The sequence below is a fragment of the Amblyraja radiata genome, chromosome 1 (assembly GCF_010909765.2).
Source record: "Amblyraja radiata isolate CabotCenter1 chromosome 1, sAmbRad1.1.pri, whole genome shotgun sequence".
In the NCBI taxonomy this organism is placed as follows: Eukaryota; Metazoa; Chordata; class Chondrichthyes; order Rajiformes; family Rajidae; genus Amblyraja; species Amblyraja radiata.
Genome location: NC_045956.1, coordinates 191,856,552 through 191,883,074, shown reverse-complemented (window position 1 = coordinate 191,883,074; position 26,523 = coordinate 191,856,552). Strand labels below are relative to the sequence as shown.

Below are 26,523 nucleotides of genomic sequence, written 5' to 3'. Positions count from 1 at the left end.
CACAACTCTCTGGGTGAAAAAGTTTTTTCTCACCTCAGTCTCAAATGGCTTCCCCTTAATTCTAAGACCGTGGCCCCTGGTTCTGGACTCGTCCAACATTGGGAACATTTTTCCTGTATCTAGATTATCCAGGACTTTTATAATTTGATTTTTTTTTTTGCAGCAATACATAGAAGTACCTACTAGAAGAGGGGCAGTGCTGGACCTCCTGTTAGGAAATGAGACGGGACAGGTGGCGGAGGTATGCGTTGGGGAGCACTTCGGGTCCAGTGATCACAATGCCATTAGTTTCAATATAATTATGGAGAGGGTCAGAACTGGACCTAGGTTTGAGATTTTTGATTGGAGAAAGGCTAACTTTGATGAGATGCGAAATGATTTAAAAGGAGTGAATTGGGACATTTTGTTTTATGGGAAGGATGTAGAAGAGAAATGGAGGACATTTAAAGGGGAAATTTTAAGAGTACAGAATCTTTATGTCCCTGTTCGGTTGAAAGGAAACAGTAAAAATTGGAAAGAGCCCTGGTTTTCAAGGGAAATTGCACATCTTGTTTGGAAAAAGAGGGAGATCTACAATAATTATAGGCAGCATGAAGTAAATGAGGTGCTTGAGGAGTATAAGGAATGTAAAAAGAATCTTAAGAAAGAAATTAGAAAAGCTAAAAGAAGATATGAGGTTGCTTTGGCAAACAAAGTGAAAGTAAATCCAAAGGGTTTCTACAGCTATATTAATAGCAAAAGGATAACGAGGGATAAAATTGGTCCATTGGAGAGACAGAGTGGACAGCTATCTGCAGAGCCAAAAGAGATGGGGGAGATATTGAACAATTTCTTTTCTTCGGTATTCACCAAGGAGAAGGATATTGAATTATGTGAGGTAAGGGAAACTAGGGGAGTAGCCATGGATACTATGAGTTTAAAAGTAAAAGAAGTACTGCTGTTTAACGGAAACAGGGAGATACGGGACCTGAACGTGTGGCTGAGGAACTGGTGCACGGGGCAGGGATTTAGATTCTTAGATCACTGGGATCTGTTTTGGGGTAAGGGGGACCTGTACAAAAGGGACGGATTGCATCTTAACAGGTGTGGGACCAGCATTCTGGCAGGCAGGTTTGCCACTGCTACACGGGTGGTTTTAAACTGAATAAGGGGGGTGGGGTGTCGAATGGGCTAGTGGAGGATGGAGTTAAAGGGAAAGGGTTTCTTAAATGTGTGAGCGTAGAGACAGAGGGGTGTAAAATGAGGGTAGAAGCAATAGGTAGCAAGGTGAAAAGTAAAAGTGGCAGGCCGGAAAATCCAGGGCAAAAATCAAAAAGGGCCACTTTTCAACAAAATTGTATAAGGGGTAAGAGTGTTGTAAAAACAAGCCTGAAGGCTTTGTGTCTCAATGCAAGGAGCATTCGTAATAAGGTGGATGAGTTGAATGTGCAGATAGCTATTAATGACTATGATATAGTTGGGATCACGGAGACATGGCTCCAGGGTGACCAAGGCTGGGAGCTGAACATCCAGGGATATTCAATATTCAGGAGGGATAGAGAGAAAGGAAAAGGAGGTGGGGTAGCGTTGCTGATTAGAGAGGAGATTAACGCAATGGAAAGGAAGGACATTAGTTTGCAGGATGTGGAATCGGTATGGGTAGAGCTGCGAAACACTAAGGGGCAGAAAACGCTGGTGGGTGTTGTGTACAGGCCACCTAACAGTAGTAGTGAAGTTGTAGATGGTATCAAACAGGAAATTAGAAATGCGTGCGACAAAGGCAAAACCGTTATAATGGGTTACTTCAATCTACATATAGATTGGGTGAATCAAATTGGCAGGGGTGCTGAGGAAGAGGATTTTTTGGAATGTATGCGGGATAGTTATCTAAATCAACATGTAGAGGAACCAACGAGAGAGCAGGCTATTTTAGACTGGGTATTGAGTAATGAGGAAGGGTTAGTTAGCAGTCTTGTTGTACGTGCCCCCTTGGGCAAGAGTGACCATAATATGGTTGAGTTCTTCATTAGGTTGGAGAGTGACATTGTTAATTCAGAAACAATGGTTCTGAACTTAAAGAAAGGTAACTTTGAGGGTATGAGACGTGAATTGGCCAAGATTGACTGGCAATTAATTCTAAAAGGGTTGACGGTGGATATACAATGGAAGACATTTAAAGACTGCATGGATGAACTACAAAAATTGTTCATCCCAGTTTGGCAAAAGAATAAATCAGGGAAGGTAGTGCATCCGTGGATAACAAGGGAAATCAGGGATAGTATCAAAGCGAAGGATGATGCGTACAAATTAGCCAGAAAAAGCAGCATACCGGAGGACTGGGAGAAATTCAGAGACCAGCAGAGGAGGACAAAGGGCTTAATTAGGAAAGGAAAAATAGATTATGAAAGAAAACTGGCAGGGAACATAAAAACTGACTGCAAAAGTTTTTATAGATATGTGAAAAGAAAGAGATTAGTTAAAACAAATGTAGGTCCCTTGCAGTCAGAAACGGGTGAGTTGATCATGGGGAACAAGGATATGGCGGACCAATTGAATAACTACTTTGGTTCCGTCTTCACTAAGGAAGACATAAATAATCTGCCGGAAATAGCAGGGGACCGCGGGTCAAAGGAGTTGGAGGAATTGAGTGAAATCCAGGTTAGCCGGGAAGTGGTGTTGGGTAAATTAAATGGATTAAAGGCCGATAAATCCCCAGGGCCAGATAGGCTGCATCCCAGAGTACTTAAGGAAGTAGCTCCAGAAATAGTGGATGCATTAGTAATAATCTTTCAAAACTCTTTAGATTCTGGAGTAGTTCCTGAGGATTGGCGGGTAGCAAACGTAACCCCACTTTTTAAGAAGGGAGGGAGAGAGAAAACGGGGAATTACAGACCAGTTAGTCTAACATCGGTAGTGGGGAAACTGCTAGAGTCAGTTATTAAAGATGGGATAGCAGCACATTTGGAAAGTGGTGAAATCATTGGACAAAGTCAGCATGGATTTACAAAAGGTAAATCATGTCTGACGAATCTTATAGAATTTTTCGAGGATGTAACTAGTAGCGTGGATAGGGGAGAACCAGTGGATGTGGTGTATCTGGACTTCCAGAAGGCTTTCGACAAGGTCCCACATAAGAGATTAGTTTACAAACTTAAAGCACACGGCATTGGGGGTTCAGTATTGATGTGGATAGAGAACTGGCTGGCAAACAGGAAGCAAAGAGTAGGAGTAAACGGATCCTTTTCACAATGGCAGGCAGTGACTAGTGGGGTACCGCAAGGCTCAGTGCTGGGACCCCAGCTATTTACAATATATATTAATGATCTGGATGAGGGAATTGAAGGCAATATCTCCAAGTTTGCGGATGACACTAAGCTGGGGGGCAGTGTTAGCTGTGAGGAGGATGCTAGGAGACTGCAAGGTGACTTGGATAGGCTGGGTGAGTGGGCAAATGTTTGGCAGATGCAGTATAATGTGGATAAATGTGAGGTTATCCATTTTGGTGGCAAAAACAGGAAAGCAGACTATTATCTAAATGGTGGCCGACTAGGAAAAGGGGAGATGCAGCGAGACCTGGGTGTCATGGTACACCAGTCATTGAAAGTGGGCATGCAGGTGCAGCAGGCAGTGAAGAAAGCGAATGGTATGTTAGCTTTCATAGCAAAAGGATTTGAGTATAGGAGCAGGGAGGTTCTACTGCAGTTGTACAGGGTCTTGGTGAGACCACACCTGGAGTATTGCGTACAGTTTTGGTCTCCAAATCTGAGGAAGGACATTATTGCCATAGAGGGAGTGCAGAGAAGGTTCACCAGACTGATTCCTGGGATGTCAGGACTGTCTTATGAAGAAAGACTGGATAGACTTGGTTTATACTCTCTAGAATTTAGGAGATTGAGAGGGGATCTTATAGAAACTTACAAAATTCTTAAGGGGTTGGACAGGCTAGATGCAGGAAGATTGCTCCCGATGTTGGGGAAGTCCAGGACAAGGGGTCACAGCTTAAGGATAAGGGGGAAATCCTTTAAAACCGAGATAAGAAGAACTTTTTTCACACAGAGAGTGGTGAATCTCTGGAACTCCCTGCCACAGAGGGTAGTCGAGGCCAGTTCATTGGCTATATTTAAGAGGGAGTTAGATGTGGCCCTTGTGGCGAAGGGGATCAGAGGGTATGGAGAGAAGGCAGGTACGGGATACTGAGTTGGATGATCAGCCATGATCATATTGAATGGCGGTGCAGGCTCGAAGGGCCGAATGGCCTACTCCTGCACCTAATTTCTATGTTTCTATGTTACTGACACTTTTGAAAAATATAAAAGTGGATAGGTCTCCAGGTCCTGACAGGATATTCCCTAGGACATTGAGGGAAGTTAGTGTAGAAATAGCCGGGGCTATGACAGAAATATTTCAAATTTCATTAGAAACGGGAATAGTCCCCAAGGATTGGCGTACTGCGCATGTTGTTCCATTGTTTAAAAAGGGTTCTAAGAGTAAACCTAGCAATTATAGACCTGTTAGTTTGACTTCAGTGGTGGGCAAATTAATGGAAAAGTTACTTAGAGATAATATATATATAAGCATCTGGAGCAACAGGGTCTGATTAGGAACAGTCAACATGGATTTGTGCCTGGAAGGTCATGTTTGACTAATCTTCTTGAATTTTTTGAAGAGGTTACTAGGGAAATTGACGAGGGTAAAGCAGTGGATGTTGTCTATATGGACTTTAGTAAGGCCTTTGACAAGGTTCCTCATGGCAGGTTGGTTAAGAAGGTTCAACTGTTGGGTATAAATGCAGGAGTAGCAAGATGGATTCAACAGTGGCTGAATGGGAGAAGCCAGAGGGTAATGGTGGGTGATTGTTTGTCGGGTTGGAGGCAGGTGACTAGTGGGGTGCCTCAGGGATCTGTGTTGGGTCCTTTGTTGTTTGTCATGTACATCAATGATCTGGATGAAGGTGTGGTAAATTGGATTAGTAAGTATGCAGATGATACCAAGATAGGGGGTGTTGTGGATAATGAAGAGGATTCCAAAGTCTACAGAGTGATTTAGGCCATTTGGAAGAATGGGCTGAAAGATGGCAGATGGAGTTTAATGGTGATAAATGTGAGGTGCTACACCTTGGCAGGACAAATCAAAATAGGACGTACATGGTAAATGGTAGGGAATTGAAGAATGCAGTTGAACAGAGGGATCTGGGAATAACCATGCATAGTTCCTTGAAGGTGGAATCTCATATAGATAGGGTGGTAAAGAAAGCTTTTGGTATGCTAGCCTTTATAAATCAGAGCATTGAGTATAGAAGCTGGGATGTAATGTTAAAATTGTACAAGGCATTGGTGATACCAAATCTGGAGTATGGTGTACAATTTTGGTCGCCCAATTATAGGAAGGATGTCAACAAAATAGAGAGAGTACAGAGGAGATTTACTAGAATGTTGCCTGGGTTTCAACAACTAAGTTACAGAGAAAGGTTGAATAAGTTAGGTCTTTATTCACTGGAGCGCAGAAGGTTAAGGGGGGGACTTGATAGAGGTCTTTAAAATGATGAGAGGGATAGACAGAGTTGATGTGGACAAGCTTTGCCCTTTGAGAATAGGGAAGATTCAAACAAGAGGACATGACCAGAATTAAGGGACAGAAGTTTAGGGGTAACATGAGGGGCAACTTCTTTACTCAGAGAGAGGTAGCGGTGTGGAATGAGCTTCCAGTGGAAGTGGTGGAGGCAGGTTCGTTGGTATTTAAAAATAAATTGGATAGGCATATGGATGAGAAGGGAATGGAGGGTTATGGTATGAGTGCAGGCAGGTGGGACTAAGGGAAAATAATTGTTCGGCACGGACTTGTAGGGCCGAGATGGCCTGTTTCCGTGCTGTAATTGTTATATGGTTATATGTTTCTATAAGATCTCCCTCATCCTTCTAAACTCTAGTAAATACAAGCCTAGTCTTTTCAATCTTTCCTCATATGACAGTCCCGCCATCCCAATCAATCTCCTGAACCTACGCTGCACTGCCTCAATCATGAGGATCGACACACAAAACATTTTTTAAAAAAGGTTTTATTTACTGAAAAAATGTACAGTATTTTATTTGAAGTGTTTGCATGCTCCTTTATAACATTTTACTTAACATTTTACAGTACCACTTGATTATTAAAACAAGGACAGCTTCAATTCTTGATTTAAAAAAATATATACAACGATTACCCCAATCATCCCATTCCACCCACTCATTACTCTTGACTCAACCAAAATTATTTCAGAAATATTGGTCATATATTTGGTGCAAAAATGCTCCAAAATGAGGCTCAGAATTCACCAGAGAGCATCTACAACCCCAGACCTTAAGCGGGCCCTGGACCCCGGCCGCAACGGTCTTTGAGCTTCGCGGTTGTGATATGCGCTGCGCTGACTTATTTCACATAAACCTTTTGTAATCCTATCATGCCTCCCCCCTTTTTGAAATGGGCCTGGTGCATAATATTTTTGTACGGGCCTGGTGCATAGTATTTTTGTACGGGCCTGGTGTATAATATTGTTGACACTATCAAAGGCCTTTCATACATACGGTTACAACGCACTGTGGTCTCTAAACAACCCTTCAGTAATTTCCCCTGCCTTCCATTTCAGAATAATAGTGTTTGAAAGCGATAACTCAACACTAGCACTGGCAATAAATAAATACATTTTTTTTAAAAGCGCAGCTTTCCAGCCTCTTATCTCATTGGCCACGCTCGGCTGCACATCGGTGTAAATCTGGTGGACTCTTCCATCTTCCCCTGGTTGTAGGGGTGGGGGATTGGGAGGGACCTCCCTAGTGGAATAGTCTAGGGTCTCTCTTCATCTAAATCCGGCCCTGCTTGTGTATGATAGAGTGTGTGTGTGAGAGATGATGCTTGTGTAAGAATGTGTGTGTGAGTGAGAGCATGTGTGAATGTGCATGTGTGAGAATGTGTGTGTGAGAGCGTGTGAGAGAGAGCGTGTGACACAGCGTGTGTGAGTGTGCATGTGTGAATGAGTGTGTATGTGTGTGAGAGAGTGAGTGAGAATGTGTGTGTGAGAGAGAGCACGAGAGGGTCAGAGTGTTTGTGTGTATGAGAGAGAGGGAGTGTGTGTGAGAGCAAGAGGGAGTGTGTGTGTGAGAGAAAGAGGGTGTGTGTGTGTGTGAGAGAGAGGGAGAGTGTGAGAGAGCAAGAGAGAGAACAAGACAGAGGGAGTGTGTGTGCGTGAGAGAGGGACGGAGATGTGGGGAAGGGGGAAGCTATTTATTTCTGCCTGGGAGAGGCACCGTAGGGAAGGGGTGTCGAGGTTGTTTGTGAGAGAGACAGGGAGAAAGGGAGTATGTGAGAGAGAGGAGGGGGGCACGAGAGGGTGGAGTGGAGAGAATTTGTGTTCAAATGGGGGAGGGAGTGGTAGGAGGGAGAGAGTGTTGAGAGGGGAGAGAGGAATGTATATGTACAGCTTTAAGGGACACTAGACCAAGTGCAGACCCGTTGGGTCTGTTCCCCCAACGTGCGGTTGCAGGGAGGGGGACGCAGCATGCGGCGTCACACACGCTAACTACCCCCTTGATATTATATCAATATTAGTTTTTGCTCCTTTTTCCCCATAACGTCAACAGAGCGCAGAGGATCATCGGGACAGAGCTACCAGCCTTGGAGGGCATCTACCACACGCGGTGCCTCAGGAAGGCCCTCAGCATCCATAAGGACTCATCACACCCCTGCCACGGTCTGTTTCAACTACTTCCCTCCGGCAGACGTTACAAGGCCTTCTACGCCCGAACCTCCAGACTCAGGAACAGTTTCATCCCAAGAGCTATAGCGGCTCTGAACCGGCCCTAATGAGTGCCCCCCCCCACCCACCCCCTTTGGACAGTCTCCCTCAGATGGTCACGTCAATCAATTCAGCTTGTTTATTTATGTATTGTATTTATTTACCTTTCTTGTACATCAGTGGAGCTGCACATTAAATCTCGTTGCACTGACGTGCAATGACAATAAAAGATATATTATTATTATTATTATCTACTGACGCATAGCCCCCAACTGGCAGACGCTTCTAGGGGGGGGGGGTAGAGAGTGGGGGCAGAAAGAGAAGGGGCAGAGACAGAGAGAGAGGGGCAGAGACAGAGAGAGGGGCAAGAGGGAGAGGGGGTGGATAGAGTGTGGGAAGGGAGGTGGGGGGAAGTTAGGGGAGAGGTGGGGGGAAGGGAGGGTGAGAGGTCTGAGGAAGGGAGGGGATGAGAGGGGGAGGGGGGAGTATGGATGGGAGAAGCGAAGGGGTGAGGGGGGTAAGAGGGGGGAGAAGGGGGGAGAGAAGGGAGAAAAGGGGAGGGGAGAAGGGGGGGTGAAGAAGGGGAGGGGGCAGGAGAGGGGAGGTTGTTACCGAACTGAACTCACTGTGGAATGAATCCATTAACGGGGCCACTCTGCTGCTGGATTGTAAGTTGTCCCTGACTTCCCTCTAGAAGCCTCCTCTTCCCCATCAGATGCCGAGTTCCCAGAGTGCGGGTTAAATGCTGGGGCCGCTCACGGTTAAGTCTGTGAAAGCGGCCCCATCAGACTGTGAGGCCTCGCATCCTCGGCGCTTCAGAACCCGAGTACGGGGAGGGGGTGGTGGGTGGAGTGGGTGGGCGTGATCCCAAGTGAGACAGCTGGCCGCCAGCGAGGACGGCGAAAAGCAGCGGGGAACCAGCCGATATGTGGCTTCGGCCAGCATGACAGAGCCGGGCCGGGGGGGAAGTGGAGGAGAGCCGGACGGCACGCGATGAGAAGGTGGCCAGCGTGAGGCGAAAAAATGAGTGAGTGGGGGGGGGGGGAAAGGATTTTATTAAAAATGTGTACAGAAAAATGACTAAATTTAATGAGTAGTGGATCAGCGAATGTAAAAGTAAAATCGCTAGCAAAATGGTAAAAATCTCGGTGTTTTTGCGTCTGGTTTTCGCGGAGTAACGAATCAAAGGCAAAAATAATGACATACACCCACACACACAGAGTTTTAAAAGTATACTAGACCAAGTGCAGACCCGTTGGGTCTGCTCCCCCAATGGTGTGATCCCCCAACCCAATATTCCACCATGCACTCGTCTCCTCCAATGGAACTGAAGCCGTCCCCAAATGTAAGATTCCAGCACTCCCCTGCCTCCCTCAGCAGTGGATTAAAAAAAAAATCCAATTGCACCTCCCCTGCCTGCTGCAGCAGTGAAAGGTTCAGAGTGTTCCTGTCTTGCAAGTTTGTTTCAAAGTGTGTTGGAAGCTGATAGGAAGGAGCAGCCGTCAACAAATCAAAAGGCAGAAAGTCAACGAATCAAAAGGCAGACAGGCAGCCGGACGGACGGCAGCCGGTCGGATGGCACGGGAGTTTTAATAGTATACTAGACCAAGTGCAGACCCGTTGGGTCTGCTCCCCCAATGGTGTGATCCCCCAACCCAATATTCCACCATGCACTCGTCTCCTCCAATGGAACTGAAGCCGTTCCCAAATGTAAGATGCCAGCACTCCCCTGCAAAAAAATCACCTCCCCTGCCTGCTGCAGCAGTGAAAGGTTCAGAGTGTTCCTGTCTTGCAAGTTTGTTTCGAAGTGTGTTGGAAGCTGTTTCGAAGTGTGTTGGAAGCTGATAGGAAGGAGCAGCCGTCAACAAATCAAAAGGCAGAAAGTCAACGAATCAAAAGGCAGACAGGCAGCCGGACGGACGGATGTCGGACGGATGGGGCGAGAGTTTTATAGAATGATAGATAGATAGATAGATAGATAGATAGATAGATAGATAGATAGATAGATAGATAGATAGATAGATAGATAGATAGATTGGTCAGGTAGCATTTGGAGTATTGCATACAGTTCTGGTCACTCCATTACAGGACTGATGTGGAGGCTTTGGGGAAGGTGCAGAGATGGTTAACCAGAATGGTTTAAAAAGAAATTGCAGATGCAGGTTTACAAAAAAGGACATAAAATGCTGGAGTAACTCAGCGGGACAGGCATCTCTGGAGAGAAGGAATGGGTCACTGAAGAAACGACCCGAAACCTTACCCATTCCTTCCAGCATTCTGTGTTTACCTAAACAGCGCCTATCCACATGGCGGTGTGCCAGCAGGCTGGTGGAACGGGCAAAGGCCTTGCTACAGAGCGGACAGGTAAAGGGGCGCTGGTCGGTGTAAACACGCCGGTGCTCCAGCAGGTGGTGAAGGCGGGTGAAACTCAGTGTACACAAAGGGTCTCTTTCTGGTGTGTATCCGCTGGTGCTCCAGCAGCCTCCATGCTCCCTTGAAACGCTTGCCGCAGTGGGAGCAGCTGCTCGTCGGCGTGGGTCCGACGGTGCTGCCGCAACCCCCGCGAGCTGTCAAACTCCTCACCGCAATACGGGCAGTCATTGGGCTGGCCACTGGTGTGCACGCGCTGGTGAGACAGGGCGTGGGAAGCCATGGCAAAGCGCTCTCCACACTCCGGTCTGGGGATGGGACGGTCACCGGCATGCACCCGCTGGTGGTACAGCAGCTTGGAGGAGCAGGTGAAGCCCTTGCCGCAGTCGCTGCAGATGTAGGGACGCTCGCCAGTGTGAGCGCGCTGGTGCTCCAACAGAGTGTAGGACTGGGCGAAGCCCCTGCCGCACTGGGTGCAGGTGTAGGGGCGCTCGCCAGTGTGGGTGCGCTGGTGCTCCAGCAGGGTGTTTGACTGGGTGAAGTCCTTGCCGCACTGGGCGCAGGTGTAGGGGCGCTCACCGGTATGTGTGCGCTGGTGCACCAGCAGGTGACTGGACTTGGTGAAGTCCTTGCCGCACTGGACGCAGGTGTAGGGTCGCTCGCCGGTGTGCGTGCGCAGGTGCTCCAGCAGGTTGTGGGACCGGGTGAAGCCCTTGCCGCACTGGGCGCAGGTGTAGGGGCGCTCCCCGGTGTGGGTGCGCTGGTGCTCCAGCAGGTTGCTGGAGTGGGTGAAGCCCTTGCCGCACTGGGTGCAGGTGTAGGGGCGCTCGCCGGTGTGGGTGCGCTGGTGCACAAGCAGGCTGCTGGACTGGGTGAAGTCCTTGCCGCAGTCGCTGCAGGTGTAGGGCCGCTCCCCGGTGTGCACGCGCTTGTGCTCCTTCAGGTGCGTAGACGACTTGAAGCCTTTGCCGCAGTCGGAGCAGGTGAAGGGCCGCTCACTGCTGTGCACCCGCTGGTGCTCCCGCAGCCCCGACAACCGGGCAAAGCTCTTGCCGCAGGCAGTGCAGCCATAGGGCTTCTCACCCGTGTGCACCTGCCTGTGCATCTTCAGGTTACCCGCCCTTCTGAAGTCCTTGCCGCAGTCGGAGCATGTGAAGGGCCTCTCACCGGAGTGCACGCGGTTGTGCTGCAGCAGGCTGGCGTATTGGGTGAAGTTCTTGCCGCACTCCGAGCAGTCGAAGGGGCGTTCTCCCGTGTGCACCCGCCGGTGGATCTCCAGACTGCTCGGGCTCTGCCAGGCCTTGCCACACACGTCACACTCATAACGCTTCTCCTTGTTGTGCCCCATCATGTGGTCCTCCATCGAAGCTCAGCCCGCACACCGAGCAGATGGGGGGGAGGGGGGAGACTCACCGGCACCCTGGCCACCCTCAATGGCCGCTCACGTCCCCGTCCACAGCAACGGCTCCTAAACCCTGCAGGAGGGGAACATAGAGGGTCAACAAGCTGGTATACAGGACATTACTAGCACATATTAGGTGCGTTTATGGCTGAGGAAACCGTTATATAATTCTGAGCGGCACAGTGGCGCAGCGGTACGGCTGCTACCTCACCGCCAGTGACCCGAGTTCGATCCTGACTACGCGTGCTGTCTGTGGAGTTTGTATGTTCTCCCCTTGACCTGCGAGGGTTTTTACTCCGGGTGCTCCGTTTCCTCCAACATTGGAGTATTGCGTACAGTTTTGGTCTCCTAATCTGAGGAAAGACATTCTTGCCATAGAGGGAGTACAGAGAAGGTTCACCAGACTGATTCCTGGGATGCCAGGACTTTCATATGAAGAAAGACTGGATAGACTCGGTTTGTACTCACTAGAATTTAGAAAATTGAGGGGGGATCTTATAGAAACTCACAAAATTCTTAAGGGGTTGGACAGGCTAGATGCAGGAAGATTGTTCCCGATGTTGGGGAAGTCCAGAACAAGAGGTCACAGTTTAAGGATAAGGGGGACTGAGATGAGAAAAACATTTTTCACACAGAGAGTGGTGAATCTCTGGAATTCTCTGCCACAGAATGTAGTTGAGGCCAATTCATTATATTTAGGAGGGAGTTAGATGTGGCCCTTGTGGCTAAAGGGATCAGGGGGTATGGAGAGAAGGCAGGTACAGGATACTGAGTTGGATGATCAGCCATGATCATATTGAATGGCGGTGCAGGCTCGAAGGGCCAAATGGCCTACTCCTGCACCTATTTTCTATGTCTATGTTTCTCTGTGTATCTCACTCTCTCTCTCTCCCTCTGTCTCTCTCTCTCCCTCTGGCTCTCACTGTCTGTCTGTCTGTCCCTCTCTCTCTGTCTCTCTCTGTCCCATCTGTCTCTCCATCTGTCTCTCCATCTCTTTCTCTCTGTCTGTCTCTCTCTCTATTACGCTCTCTCTGTCTCAGTCTCCCTCTCTATGCCTCGCTCTCTCTGCCTCTGTCTCTCTCTCTCTCGCTCTGTCTCTCTCCCTCCCTCTGTCTCTCACTCTGCCTCACGCTGTCTCTCTCTCTCTATCTCTGTCTGTGCAACTGCAGTAGAATCTCCCTGCTTCTATACTCAAATGCTTTTGCTATGAATGCTAACCTTTTGCTATGAATTCTCTCTCCGTGTCTCTCTCTCTGTGTCTCCCTCTTGGGCTCTGTTTCTCTCGCTCTCTCTCCCTCTCTCTGTTTGCCCCTCTCTGTCTCACTCTGTGTCTCTCCCTCTCTCTCTCTGTATCTCACTGTGTCTTTCCCTCTCCATCTCTTTTTGTGTCTCTGTCTCTCGCTCTCTGTCTCCCTCTCCCTCCCTCTCTCTCTCCCTCTGTCTCTCTCTCTCTCCCCCTCTCTGTCTCTGTCTTGCTCTTTCTCAATTCAATTTCTATTTAAAAACTTTATTGGCATGATAAAAAATACATTGTTATATTGCCAAAGTATAAAACATGACATACATATTTAAAATGCATAAGTATAAATACAAGTATACAGTGCATGGATAGATATGTCCCTGTACATAAACTCGCAATAGGCCTATAGCCCTTTATTGATTGCTACACATTCTTGCAGCTGTAAGCAGTACAACACAATAGCAAGTTTCGCAATTCAATATTAATTTCTTAGTGTCAGTTAATGTCAATTAGTGTGTGCGTACATATGTGCATGTTGGTCATTCACCGTCTCTCAGGTTATGGCATGCTGTTACGTATTGTGCACCAAGATATGTCGTATTTCCTTCACCAAGGATTATTCTTAGTTTTGATGTATCATCTAGTTCTTTAAAATCAGGGGTTGCCAACTGAGTTTGTCAAAGTATGTTTTCCTTGTTTTGTCAAATTCTTTGCATTTTAGGAGAAAGTGCACCTCTGTTTCAACCTCACCTGTCAAACAGTGGCCGCATATTCTGTTTTCTCTTGCTTTAAGCTGGAGGGTATCTGGGGGGCTAGATTTAAGATGATTCCAAACATTTTGTGCTCTTTTCTGGATATTTATTATCAGTGGGTATCTGCCTAATTCCGCCCTACATGCGTTTGTTGGTGTTTTCCTTTGGATACGGAGGATGATCCGACAAAATTCCGGATGCAGGGCCTCCGTTGTATGTTTTTCCCATTTACTATAACTATGGTGACTGAGCGGACCCCATACTTCACTACCATAAAGCGCAATAGGCTGGATTACAGTCAAATATTTTAAACCAGATTTTAATTGGAATTTGGATGTTGTAGAAACTTTTTTTTATTGTATAGAGCTCATCGAGCTTTCTCTTTTAGTGCATTCACTGCCATATTGAAGCTCCCTGATGCTGCAACAGTTAGACAGAGGTAAGTATAGCTCATAGTGTGTTCGATAATAATACCATTGAGAGTAAATTTGTATTTATCTTCCTGACATCTGGGTCTTTTCTGAAAAATCATGACGTTGGTTTTCTTTAGATTTACTGCCAGGGCCCAAGTTTGGCAGTACTCATCAAGAAGGTCCAACTGTTGCTGCAGTCCCTGTTCTGTGGGGGACAGCAGAACCAAGTCATCCGCATAAAACAGGGACTTTACCTCTCCGTCCAGAAGCTGTGCTCTGGTCCAACTTTACTGCCAAATCGTTGATATATATATTAAACAGTGTCAGGCTCAGATTGCAGCCTCACTCGGACTTTCTCTCTGTCTCTCACTATCTCTCTCTTTCTGCCTCTGTCTCGGTCTCTGTCTCTCTCTCTGTGTCTCCTTCTCTCTCTATCTCTCTCTCTTTCTCTGTCTGCCTGTGTGTCTCTCTCTCTCTGTCTGCCTGTGTGTGTCTCTCTCTGTCTGTCTCTCTCCCTCTGTCTGTCTCTGTCTCTCTATCACTCATTCTCTCTGTCTCTCCTCTCTCCCTCTCTATCTCTCTGTCTTTGTCTCTCACTCTCTCTCTGTCTCTCACTCTCTCTCTCTCTTTGTCTCTCACTACCCCATCTGTGCGTGTCTCTCTATCTCTCTCCCTCTCTGTCTGCCTGTCTCTCTCTTTTTCTCACACTCTCTGTCTCTCTCCCTTTCTCACTCTCTCTGTCTGTCTCTCTCTAAAATATTAATTTCGTAGTGTCAGTTAATGTCAATTAGTGTGTGCATGCATATTGGTCATTCACCGTCTCTCAGGTAATGGCATGCTGTTAAGTATTGTGCACCAAGATGTGCCGTATTTCCTTCACTGTCTCCGTCTCCCTCTCTGTCTCCCTCTCTGTCTCTCTCTCTCTCTCTCTCTCTCTCTCTCTTTGTCTCTCTCCCTCCGTCTTTGTCTCTCTCTGCCTCTCTCTCTCTCATTCCATCTCCCTGTCTGTTTCTGTCATGTCTCTCCCTCTCTCTGACTGTCTCTCTCTCTCTGTCTCTGACTGAATCTCTCTCACTCTTTCTCTCTCTCCGTATCTCTCTCCCTGTCTGTCCCTCTCCCTCTCCGTCTCTCTCCCTCTCCCTCTCACTGTCTGTCTCACTCTGTCTGTCTGTGTCTGTCTGTCTCTCTCTTTCTCCCTCCCTCTCTTTCTCTCTGTGTCTCTATGTCTTTGTCTCTCTGCCTGTCTCTCTCTCCCTGTATCTCTCGCTCGCCCCTCTCGCTCTCTCTCATTCTCTCTCTGTGTGTCTCTCTATCTCTCATTCCGTCTCCGTCTCTGTTTCTCTGTAATGTGTCACTCTCTCTCTCACTGTGACTCTCTCTCTCTGTCTCTCTCTGTCTCACTCTGAATCTCTCACTCCGTCTCTCTCTCCCTCGCTGTCTCTCTCTCAAAGGAGAAAGGAATAGGAGGAGCCCGTGGGCTGAGGGAGAGCAGAGGAGGAGAGGAGACAGCAAGGGCTAACGGAAATTGGAGAAGTCAATGTTTATGCCGCTAGGGTGCAAACTGCCCAAGCGGAATATGAGGTGCTGCTCCTCCAATTTCCGCTGGTGCTCAATCTGGCAATGGAGGAGGCCCAGGACAGAAAGGTCGGATACGGAATGGGAGGGGGAGTTGAAGTGCTGAGCCACCGGGAGATAAGATTGGTTAATGCGGACTGAGCGGAGGTGTTCGGCAAAACGATCGCCAAGCCTACGCTTGGTCTCACCGATGTAGATCAGCTAACATCTAGAGCAGCGGATACAATAGATAAGGTTGGAGGAGATGCAGGTGAACCTCTGTCGCACCTGGAATGACTGTTTGGGTCCTTGGATGGAGTCGAGGGGGGAGGTAAAGCGACAAGTGTAGCATCTTTTGCAGTTGCAAGGGAAAGTGCCCGGGGAGGGGTGGTGTGGGAGGGAAGGGAAGAATTGACCAGGGAGTTACGGAGGGAGCGGTCTTTGCGGAAAGCAGACATGGGAAGATGTGGCGAGTGGTGGGGTCACGTTGGAGGTGGCGAAAATGACGGAGGACTATTTGTTGTATGTGACGGCTGGTGGGGTGAAAGGTGAGGACTAGGGGGACTCTGCCCTTGTTACGAGTGGGGAGGATGGGGAGAGAGAGCAGTGTTACGGGGTATAGAAGATACCCTAGAAGAGAGACATAGAACATAGAATATGAGCAATAAATAAATATATTTACGTGCATAGTCATAGTAGTGCAATTATTTTTTTTCCTGGCGGAAGGAGTGTCTGGGGGGGGGGGGGGGTTGATTGGCAATCACCGAGGTACAGTGTTGAGTAATGTAACAGCCGCAGGGAAGAAGCTGTTCCTGGACCTGCTGGTCCGGCAACGGAAAGACCTGTAGTGCCTCCCGGATGGTAGGAGGGTAAACAGTCTGTGGTTGGGGTGAGAGCAGTCCTTGACGATGCTGAGCGCCCTCCGCAGACAACACTTGCTTTGGACAGACTCAATGGAGGGGAGTGAGGAACCGGTGATGCGTTGGGCAATTTTCACCACCCTCTGCAGTGCTTTCCGGTCGGAGACAGAGCAGTTGCCATACCATACTGTGATACAGTTGGTACGGATGCTCTGAATGGTGCAGCGGTAGAGGTTCACCAGAATCTGAGGAGACAGATGGACCTTCTTTAGTCTCCTCAGGAAGAAGAGACGCTGGTGAGCCTTCTTGACCAGAATTGAGGTATTGCGGGTCCAGGAGAGGTCATCGGAGACGTTGACCCCCAGGAACCTGAAGCTGGTTCTGAAGCTGAAGCTCCGTCCCGATAATGTGGATGGGGGTGTGCGTGCCGCCCCTAGACTTTCTGAAGTCTACAATGAGCTCCTTGGTCTTCTTGGAGTTAAGGGCCAGGTTGTTGTCAGCGCACCATGCTGCTAGGAGCTGGACCTCCTCCCTATAGGCCGACTCATCGTTGTCGCTGATGAGGCCAATCACCGTTGTATCATCTGCATACTTGATGATGGTGTTAGTACCATGTACAGGTGTGCAGTCATAGGTGAAGAGGGAGTAGAGGTGGGGGCTCAGCACACAGCCCTGTGAGGGTGAGGGTTGAAGTGTGCTTGTCTAACCTAACAGACTGGAGTCTGTTGGTTAGAAAGTCCAGTATCCAGTTGCAGAGGGAGGGGTCGATGCCCAGGTTACCGAGTTTGGTGATCAGTTTAGAGGGTATAATGGTGTTGAATGCTGAGCTGTAATCGATGAACAGCATTCTTACGTAAGTGTCTCTGTTGTCGAGGTGGGAGAGGGCGGAGCGAAGTGCCGTTGAGATGGCATCCTCCGTACTCCTGTTCTTGCGGTAGGCAAACTGATAGGGATCCAATGTGGGGGGTAGGCAGCCTTTGAGGTGTACTCTCTCTGTATCTCTGTCTCTCTCTCACTCTCTGTAACTCTCTCTGTCTGTCTCTCTTTCTCTCATTTCTTGTCTCTCACTCTTTCTCTCTCTGTCTCTCTCTGTCTCTCCCTCTCTCTGTCTCTCTCACTCCCTCTCTCTCTCTCTGCCTCTCACTCTGTCTCTCTCTCTGTCCCTGTCTTTCTCTCTCTGTCTGTCATTCTCTGTCTCTCACTTTCTCTCTGTCTTTCTCTGTCGGACTCGAAAAGTCGCTGAGAGGCAGAAAAATGTATAAAACTATCACCAGCAGAAATTGTCTATGGTAGACCATTAAGGACTCCTTGGGGAGCTAGTAGACCCCATGAAGGCACATTAGACTTACACGCATTGAATGATGAGATAATAACCTATGTACAGCAACTAACCCATATTCTGTCAGCCATACACTTACAGGTGAAGGAATCAAAGACCATTACCTGACGGAGTCTCAGAAAAAAAGGTCCAGCCCGGCGACTACGTGCTGATATGAAATTGGGATCGGAAAACGTTGGACGAATACTGGAAAGGGCCGTCCCAAGTACTGCTAACCACACCAACTGCTGTTAAAGTCGAAAACAACTCTCGCTGGATACATCTCACCGATTGCAAAAACATTGGGCTTAAATAAAAAAGAAAAGGAAAAACACATGATGGTACAAACACTACCAATCTTGTTGCTGGTCCTGGGAATGACCCAGATGACCTGGACTAACACCTTCTTGTCTATGAGTTATGAGTTCGCTCGAAGAGGGAATGGCAAGCAACTGTTGGGTGTGGACTCAGGTTCCCCAAAACAGCGGGGGAGACGTAGCACTAGTGCCAATACCCCTACATATGACTGATAGGGTGGCCCTATTCTGTTTACAGCAACATCACAATGTCTAGCCGTTGCCAAATGAACCCGACAAGCACATGGGAATGGAACTGTTAAGCGCAGGGAACCCAAGTATAATAATTTTAAAGGATGGTACACACCCCTATTTAAACCAGGATGGAAGGCAAATGAACCTAGGGTATGGAAAATACCTTGGTTGAGAATAACAAGTAACCCCCGTATACCAGTAAATACCTCATGTCACTGCAACTACCCAGAAAAAGGGGTACATTTGGGAAACAGCTCATGCACCACAATCTCTCCTCAGGGACCACCACGACCAGTGAATGGAACATACTTTGTGTGTGGGTTATGGGCATATCCATGGTTGCCAGGGATGCCACCAGGAGACTACGGCACTTGGGAAAGGAGGTGGGGAAAAAAAACCCACTGGAACGGGTGCTATTATTTAGCCTATATTGTTCCCCATATGAGGATGGTCCAGGATCTTGCAGAGATAACTAGAACTCTGAGAGATAAAAGGAATATCTCAGAAGCACAGAGATTTTGGATGATCGCTTTCCCCATGTACGGGACAGCCAAGTCAGCTAGTGAGTTGCTCAATATGGCCTCTGCCATAGAAGTAATGGCAAATGCAACTGTCGGAGCCCTAACAGATGCAAAGACAGCCATGATATCTCTTTCAGAGGAATGGTTGCCATCCGCACTATGGTCTTGCAAAATCGCAGGGCATTAGACTTTATCTTGGCAGAAAAAGGGGGCACCTATGCTCTAATAGAACAAGAGTTTTGCACCTATATCCCTGATAAATCCTCTAATATCACTGACCTAGCTGCCCACATTTCCCTCGAAACTTAAAAGGATCTGTAAGGTTAGCAGTGACATGCATGGATATGGTAAGGAATATGGGAACTGGTGGCCTTTCATTTGGGTCAGTGGAATTTGAGGTACCCTGATACATTGTGGCTTCATCTTTCTGTTGATCATTGCTCTAATTGTCATCATTAAATGCTTGCGGCCATTGTGTAAATACCGAGGAATGTGAAGGTCATTACAATGTGATAAAGAGGAGGGAATTAAAGAGTTTAATTTGGTCAAGTTTGGTTCGTAATTTAAAAATGGAGATTTGCTCAAAAACAGAAAGCAGTCAAATTTAAAAGAGAATTTTCCCAGCAGAATAAAGTCTGGGAAAGTCTTAGAAGCTTGGTTTATACTAATCATTGAAACAATGTATTAACAATATATTAACATAGAGATGTATTGTCTGGGCACAGCACCATATTAGATACACACAAAAAAGTTGGAGAAACTCAGCGGGTGCAGCAGCATCTATGGAGCGAAGGAAATAGGCAACGTTTTGGGATGAAACCCTTCTTCAGACTGAAGAAGGGTTTCGAAACGTTGCCTATTTCCTTCGCTCCATAGATGCTGCTGCACCCGCTGAGTTTCTCCAGCTTTTTTTTTGTGTACCTTCGATTTTCCAACATCTGCAGTTCCTTCTTGAACACCATATTAGATATCTGTCTGAACTGCCTGTCCCAGCTAAGGACAAGGTAGTGGCTTTCATCCAAGTCTTACAAGCTTGTTTTAGTTCACAGGCGGATGCCCATTCTGGAACCAAGATGGAAGTCATTTGAAAACAAAATGGAGTTAGTTGTTCTTCCGGAATGGGCAGCTGTACTGCAGCTGTGCCAAGATTTGAGAATAAGGCTGACATTGCAAATATATGGGTCCAGCCTCCCTTATTTCCCTTTGGCTACGGACCTTTCACTCAGATTTAGGTGTGTTTTATTGATTTGAAAATGTATAATTACACTAACTTTCCTTTGTTCTTTGAGTGGAGCCCAGGGACAGACTGAGCAACGTTTGTGCTCTTTGTACTACCCACCACTCACAGTTGATGATCGATTAAAGATTGGCTTGGTTTACCTTTAACAATTTTGTTGCCGTCTGCCTAACCCTAACCCTTAATTAAGTGACCATTAAATTGAATTTTGAAAATGGCCCACCCCTTATTCCTAAAGGACCTGAAGGTCCTGAAGTAGTGTTGTTACAAAATCCTAACATCAGTGGTGCTCCAGATCTGCCCACTGCCTGTGCGTGAGATTCCGGAGGCTGTGGGGGAATGTGGGATTAAAATGCAGGTTTGTATTGGTTGTCGGAGAGGGATTTGCTCGGACTACAAGCTGATGAAGAAAATTTGTTCTGCGAACCCGGTCCCGTTTAAAAAAAAAAGTTGCTGCTCGATTACATCGCTGGATTGAAGTTAAACGCGACTTCTAACGCCTTCAACATCACGGATCAAAATTAACATCAAGGACAAAAAAAAAATATGTCGTATATTTAACATCTTACCTTGCTTTTTGGTGTGGTTTCATTTTAATCTGATGATGCAAAATATGTTATTCAGGCCCCGAGATCGGCCGTGTCATGTCTGCCGATATTGCGGGGCTTAAATCATGGCAGCGGCCACATTCCAATCTATCACAATCCACTCTCAAGATAATCAAATTAATTATTTTTATGCACACTCATGTCATAAGAACATCCATATCATCAATATTTTGTGTTATTGTCTGTCCACTTTTCAGCATAATAGTATAAGGGGTAAGAGTGTTGTAAAAACAAGCCTGAAGGCTTTGTGTCTCAATGCAAGGAGCATTCGTAATAAGGTGGATGAGTTGAATGTGCAGATAGCTATTAATGACTATGATATAGTTGGGATCACGGAGACATGGCTCCAGGGTGACCAAGGCTGGGAGCTGAACATCCAGGGATATTCAATATTCAGGAGGGATAGACAGAAAGGGAAAGGAGGTGGGGTAGTGTTGCTGGTTAGAGAGCAGATTAACGCAATAGAAAGGAAGGACAATAGCTTTGAGGATGTGGAATCGATATGGGTAGAGCTGCGAAACACTAAGGGGCAGAAAACGCTAGTGGGAGTTGTGTACAGGCCACCTAACAGTAGTAGTGGAGTTGGGGATGGCATCAAACAGGAAATTAGAAATGCGTGCAACAAAGGTAAAACAGTTATAATGGGCGACTTCAATCTACATATAGATTGGGTGAATCAAATTGGCAAGGGTGCTGAGGAAGAGGATTTCTTGGAATGTATGCGGGATAGTTTTCTAACCCAACATGTAGAGGAACCAACGAGAGAGCAGGCTATTCTAGACTGGGTATTGAGTAATCAGGAATGGTTAGTTAGCAGTGTTGTTGTGCGTGACCCTTTGAGCAAGAGCGACCATAATATGGTTGAGTTCTTCATTAGGATGGAGAGTGACATTGTTAATTCAGAAACAAGGGTCCTGAACTTAAAGAAAGGTAACTTTGAGGGTATGAGACGTGAATTGGCCAAGATAGACTGGCGATTGATTCTTAATGGGTTGACAGTGAATATGCAATGGAAGGCATTTAAAGACTGCTTGGATGAACTACAACAATTGTTCATCCCAGTTTGGCAAAAAAATAAATCAGGGAAGGTAGTGCATCCGTGGATAACAAGGGAAATCAGGGATAGTATCAAAACAAAAGATGAAGCGTACAAATTAGCCAGAAAAAAGCAGCCTACCAGAGGACTGGGAGAAATTCAGAGACCAGCAGAGGAGGACAAAGGGCTTAATCAGGAAAGGGAAAATAGATTATGAAAGAAAACTGGCAGGGAACATAAAAACTGACTGCAAAAGCTTTTATAGATATGTGAAGAGAAAAAGATTAGTTAAAACAAATGTAGGTCCCTTGCAGTCAGAAACAGGTGAATTGATCACGGGGAACAAGGACATGGCAGACCAATTGAATAACTACTTTGGTTCTGTCTTCACTAAGGATGACATAAATAATCTGCCGGAAATAGCAGGGGACCGGGGGTCAAATGAGATGGAGGAACTGAGTGAAATCCAGGTTAGCCAGGAAGTGGTGTTAGGTAAATTGAATGGATTAAAGGCCGATAAATCCTTAGGGCCAGATAGGCTGCATCCCAGAGTACTTAAGGAAGTAGCCCCAGAAATAGTGGATGCATTAGTGATAATTTTTCAAAACTCTTTAGATTCTGGAGTAGTTCCTGAGGATTGGAGGGTAGCTAATGTAACACCACTTTTTAAAAAGGGAGGCTGAGAGAAAAGGGGGAATTACAGACCAGTTAGTCTAACGTCGGTAGTGGGGAAACTGCTAGAATCAGTTATTAAAGATGGGATAGCAGCACATTTGGAAAGTGGTGAAATCATTGGACAAAGTCAGCATGGATTTATGAAGGGTAAATCAAGTCTGACGAATCTTATAGAATATTTCGAGGATGTAACTAGTAGAGTGGATAAGGGAGAACCAGTGGATGTGTTATATCTGGACTTTCAGAAGGCTTTCGACAAGGTCCCACATAAGAGATTAGTATACAAACTTAAAGCACATGGTATTGGGGATTCAGTATTGATGTGGATAGAGAACTGGCTGGCAGACAGGAAGCAAAGAGTAGGAGTAAACGGGTCATTTTCAGAATGGCAGGCAGTGACTAGTGGGATACCGCAAGGCTCAGTTCTGGGACCCCAGCTATTTACGATATATATTAATGATTTGGTGGGAATTGAATGCAACATCTCCAAGTTTGCGGATGACACGAAGCTGGGGGGCAGTGTTAGCTGTGAGGAGGATGCTAGGAGGCTGCAAGGTGACTTGGATAGGTTGGGTGAGTGGGCAAATGCATGGCAGATGCAGTATAATGTGGATAAATGTGAGGTTATCCACTTTGGTGGCAAAAACTGGAAAGTAGATTATTATCTGAATGGTGGCCGATTAGGAAAGGGGGAGATGCAACGAGACCTGGGTGTCATGGTACACCAGTCATTAAAAGTAGGCATGCAGGTGCAGCAGGCAGTGAAGAAGGCGAATGGTATGTTAGCATTCATAGCAAAAGGATTTGAGTATAGGAGCAGGGAGGTTCTACTGCAGTTGTACAGGGTCTTGGTGAGACCACACCTGGAGTATTGTGTACAGTTTTGGTCTCCTAATCTGAGGAAAGACATTCTTGCCATAGAGGGAGTACAGAGAAGGTTCACCAGACTGATTCCTGGGATGCCAGGACTTTCATATGAAGAAAGACTGGATAGACTCGGTTTGTACTCGCTAGAATTTAGAAGATTGAGGGGGGATCTTATAGAAACTTGCAAAATTCTTAAGGGGTTGGACAGGCTAGATGCAGGAAGATTGTTCCCGATGTTGGGGAAGTCCAGAACAAGGGATCACAGTTTAAGGATAAGGGGGAAATCTTTTAGGACCGAGATGAGGAAAGCTTTTTTCACACAGAGAGTGGTGAATCTCTGGAATTCTCTCCCGCAGAAGGTAGTTGAGGCCAGTTCATTGACTATATTTAAGAGGGAGTTAGATGTGGCCCTTGTGGCTAAAGGGATCAGGGGGTATGGAGAGAAGGCAGGTACAGGATACTGAGTTGGATGATCAGCCATGATCATATTGAATGGCGGTGCAGGCTCGAAGGGCCGAATGGCCTACTCCTGCACCTATTTTCTATGTTTCTATGTTTCTAATACTTTCATACTAAATATCCAATTGAAAACTTCCACAGTACATAGATTTTAGTCAGGATTAGTATGAAAATATTGATCATGGATAGACAATAACACAAAATATAGATAATTAGATGTTCTTATGACATGATTGTGCAAAAATAATTATCTTGATTATCTTGAGAGTGGATGTTTGTGGATCTTGAATAAATGTCTGTGTAAAGCAACCCTTGCCTGCATCAGTGTTATAAACCAACAGAGTACAATTAATGGGAATTAAACATTCAGTTGCTTCTATTGGCATAGAAATTCATGACAAAGTGAGATTTAAAAATCATCTTATATTGTGAATTCTTGTGTGAATGGGATCAATATACAACAGACAATAGGTGCAGGAGTAGGCCAATTGGCCCTTCGAGCCAGCATCGCTATTCAATGTGATCATGGCTGATCATCTCCAATCACTACCCCGTTCCTGCCTTCTCCCCATATCCCGTGACTCCGCTATTTTTAAGAGCCCTATCTAGCTCTCTCTTGAAAGCATCTAGAGAACCGGCCTCCACCGCCCTCTGAGGCAGAGAATTCCACAGACTTACCACTCTCTGTGAGAAAAAGTCGCCGTCTCCGTTCTAAATGGCTTACTCCTTACACTTAAACTGTGGCCCCTGGTTCTGGACTCCCCCAACATCGGGAACATGTTTCCTGCCTCTTGCGTGTCCAAGCCCTAAACAATCTTATATGTTTCAATGAGATGCCCTCTCATCCTTCTAAACTCCAGAGTGTACAAGCCCAGCTGCTCCATTCTCTCAACAAATGCCAGTCCCGCCATCCCAGGAATTAACCTTGTAAACCTACGCTGCACTCCCTCAATAGCAAGAATGTCCTTCCCCAAATTAGGGGACCAAAACTGCACACAATACTCCAGGTGTGGTCTCGCTAGGGCTCTGTACAACTGCAGAAGGACCTATTTGCTCCTATATTCGATTCCTCTTGTTATAAAGGACAACATGCCATTCGCTTTCTTCACTGCCTGCTGTACCTGCATGCTTACTTTCAGAGGCTAATGTACAAGGACCACCAGATCCCTTGTACTTCCCCTTTTCCCAACTTGACGCCATTTAGATAGTAATCTGCCTTCCTGTTTTTGCTACCAAAGTGGATAACCTCACATTTATCTGCATTAAACTTCATCTGCCATGCATCTGCCCACTCCCCCAACCTGTCTAAGTCACCCTGCATTCTCATAGCATCCTCACAGTTCGCACTGCCACCCAGCTTTGTGTCATCTGCAAATTTGCTAATGTTACTTTGAATCCCTTCATCCCAATCATTGATATCTTGTAAAAAGCTGCGGTTCCAGCACCGAGCTTTTCGGTACCCCACTAGTCACTCACTGCCTGCCATTCCGAAAGGGACCCGTTAATCCCTACTCTTTGTTTCCTGTCTGCCAACCACTTCTCTATCCATGTCAGCACTCTACCCCCAATACCATGTGCCCTAATTTTGCCCACTAATCTCCCATGTGGAACCTTATCAAATGCTTTCTGAAAGTCCAGATACACTACATCCACTGGCTCTCCCTTGTCCATTTTCCTAGTTACATCTTAAAAAAATTCCAGAAGATTAGTCAAGCACGATTTCCGCTTCATAAATCCATGCTGACTCGGACCGATCCTATTACTGTTATCCAAATGTGCGGCTATCTCATCTTTTATAATTGACTCCAGCATTTCCCCCACCATCGATGTCAGGCTAACTGGTCTATAATTCCCCGTTTTCTCTCTCCCACCTTTCTTAAAAAGTGGGATAACATCAGCTACCCTCCAATCCAAAGGAACTGATCCTGAGTCTGTAGAACATTGGAAAATTATCACAAATGCATCCACGATTTCTAGAGCCACTTCCTCAAGGACCCTGGGATGCAGACCATCAGGCTCTGGGGATTTAGCAGCCTTCAGTCCCATCTGTCTATCCAACACCATTTCATGCCTGATGTGGATTTCCTTCAGTTCCTCTGTCACCCTAGATCCTTTGGCCATTACTATATCAGGAATATTGTTTGAGTCCTCCTTAGTGAAGACAGATCCAAAGTACCTGTTCAACTCATCTGCCATTTACTTGTTCCCCACAATAAATTCACCTTTTTCGGTCTTCAAGAGTCCACCTTTGGTCTTAACTAACTTTTTCCTCTTCACATACCGAAAGAAGCTTTTACTATCCTGCTTTATATTCTTACATAGAAACATAGAAAATAGGTGCAGGAGTAGGCCATTCGGCCCTTCGAGCCTGCACCGCCATTCAATATGATCATGGCTGATCATCCAACTCAGTATCCTGTGCCTGCCTTCTCTCCAAACCCCCTGATCCCTTTAGCCACATCTAACTCCCTCTTAAATATAGCCAATGAACTGGCCTCAGCTACCTTCTGTGGCAGAGAATTCCACAAATTCACCACTCTCTGTGTAATTCTTGGCTAGCTTACCCTCGTACCTCATCTTTTCTTCCTGTATTGTCTTTTGGGTTATCTTCTGTTGTTCTTTAAACATTACCCAATCCTCTTGCTTCCCGCTCATCTTTGCTACGTTGTACTTCTTCGCTTTAATTTATATACTAACCCTGACGTCCCTTGTCAGCCATGGTTGTCCCTTTCTCCCCTTGGATTCTTTCTTCCTCCTAGGAATGAACTGATCCTGCAACTTCTGTATTATTCCTAATAACACCAGCCATTTTTGTTTCGCTGTCATCCCTGGAAGTGTATCTTTCCAGTCAACTTTGGCCAGCTCCTCCCTCATGGCCTTATAGTTCTCTTTATTCAACTGCAACACTGA

General features: G+C 46.5%; 3 protein-coding genes across 3 annotated transcripts in view; all 3 read right to left on the bottom strand.

Moving 5' to 3' along the window:
- Positions 1 to 26,523, bottom strand: part of LOC116982908 (zinc finger protein 229-like) — a 968,520-nt gene that overhangs the window by 717,878 nt on the left and 224,119 nt on the right. The window lies entirely within an intron of this gene.
- Positions 9,788 to 26,523, bottom strand: part of LOC116983098 (gastrula zinc finger protein XlCGF49.1-like) — a gene marked incomplete at its 5' end in the record, with an annotated part of 145,233 nt that continues 128,497 nt past the window's right edge. The window contains one exon of the mRNA XM_033036691.1: positions 9,788 to 10,148. The remainder of the gene's footprint in view (positions 10,149 to 26,523) is intronic.
- On the bottom strand, positions 10,174 to 10,922 carry LOC116983093 (zinc finger protein 239-like; the record flags this gene model as incomplete). The annotated part of the gene is made up of 1 exon (XM_033036678.1): positions 10,174 to 10,922. A coding segment is annotated over one exon (744 nt), but the record flags the coding sequence as incomplete, so codon positions are not given.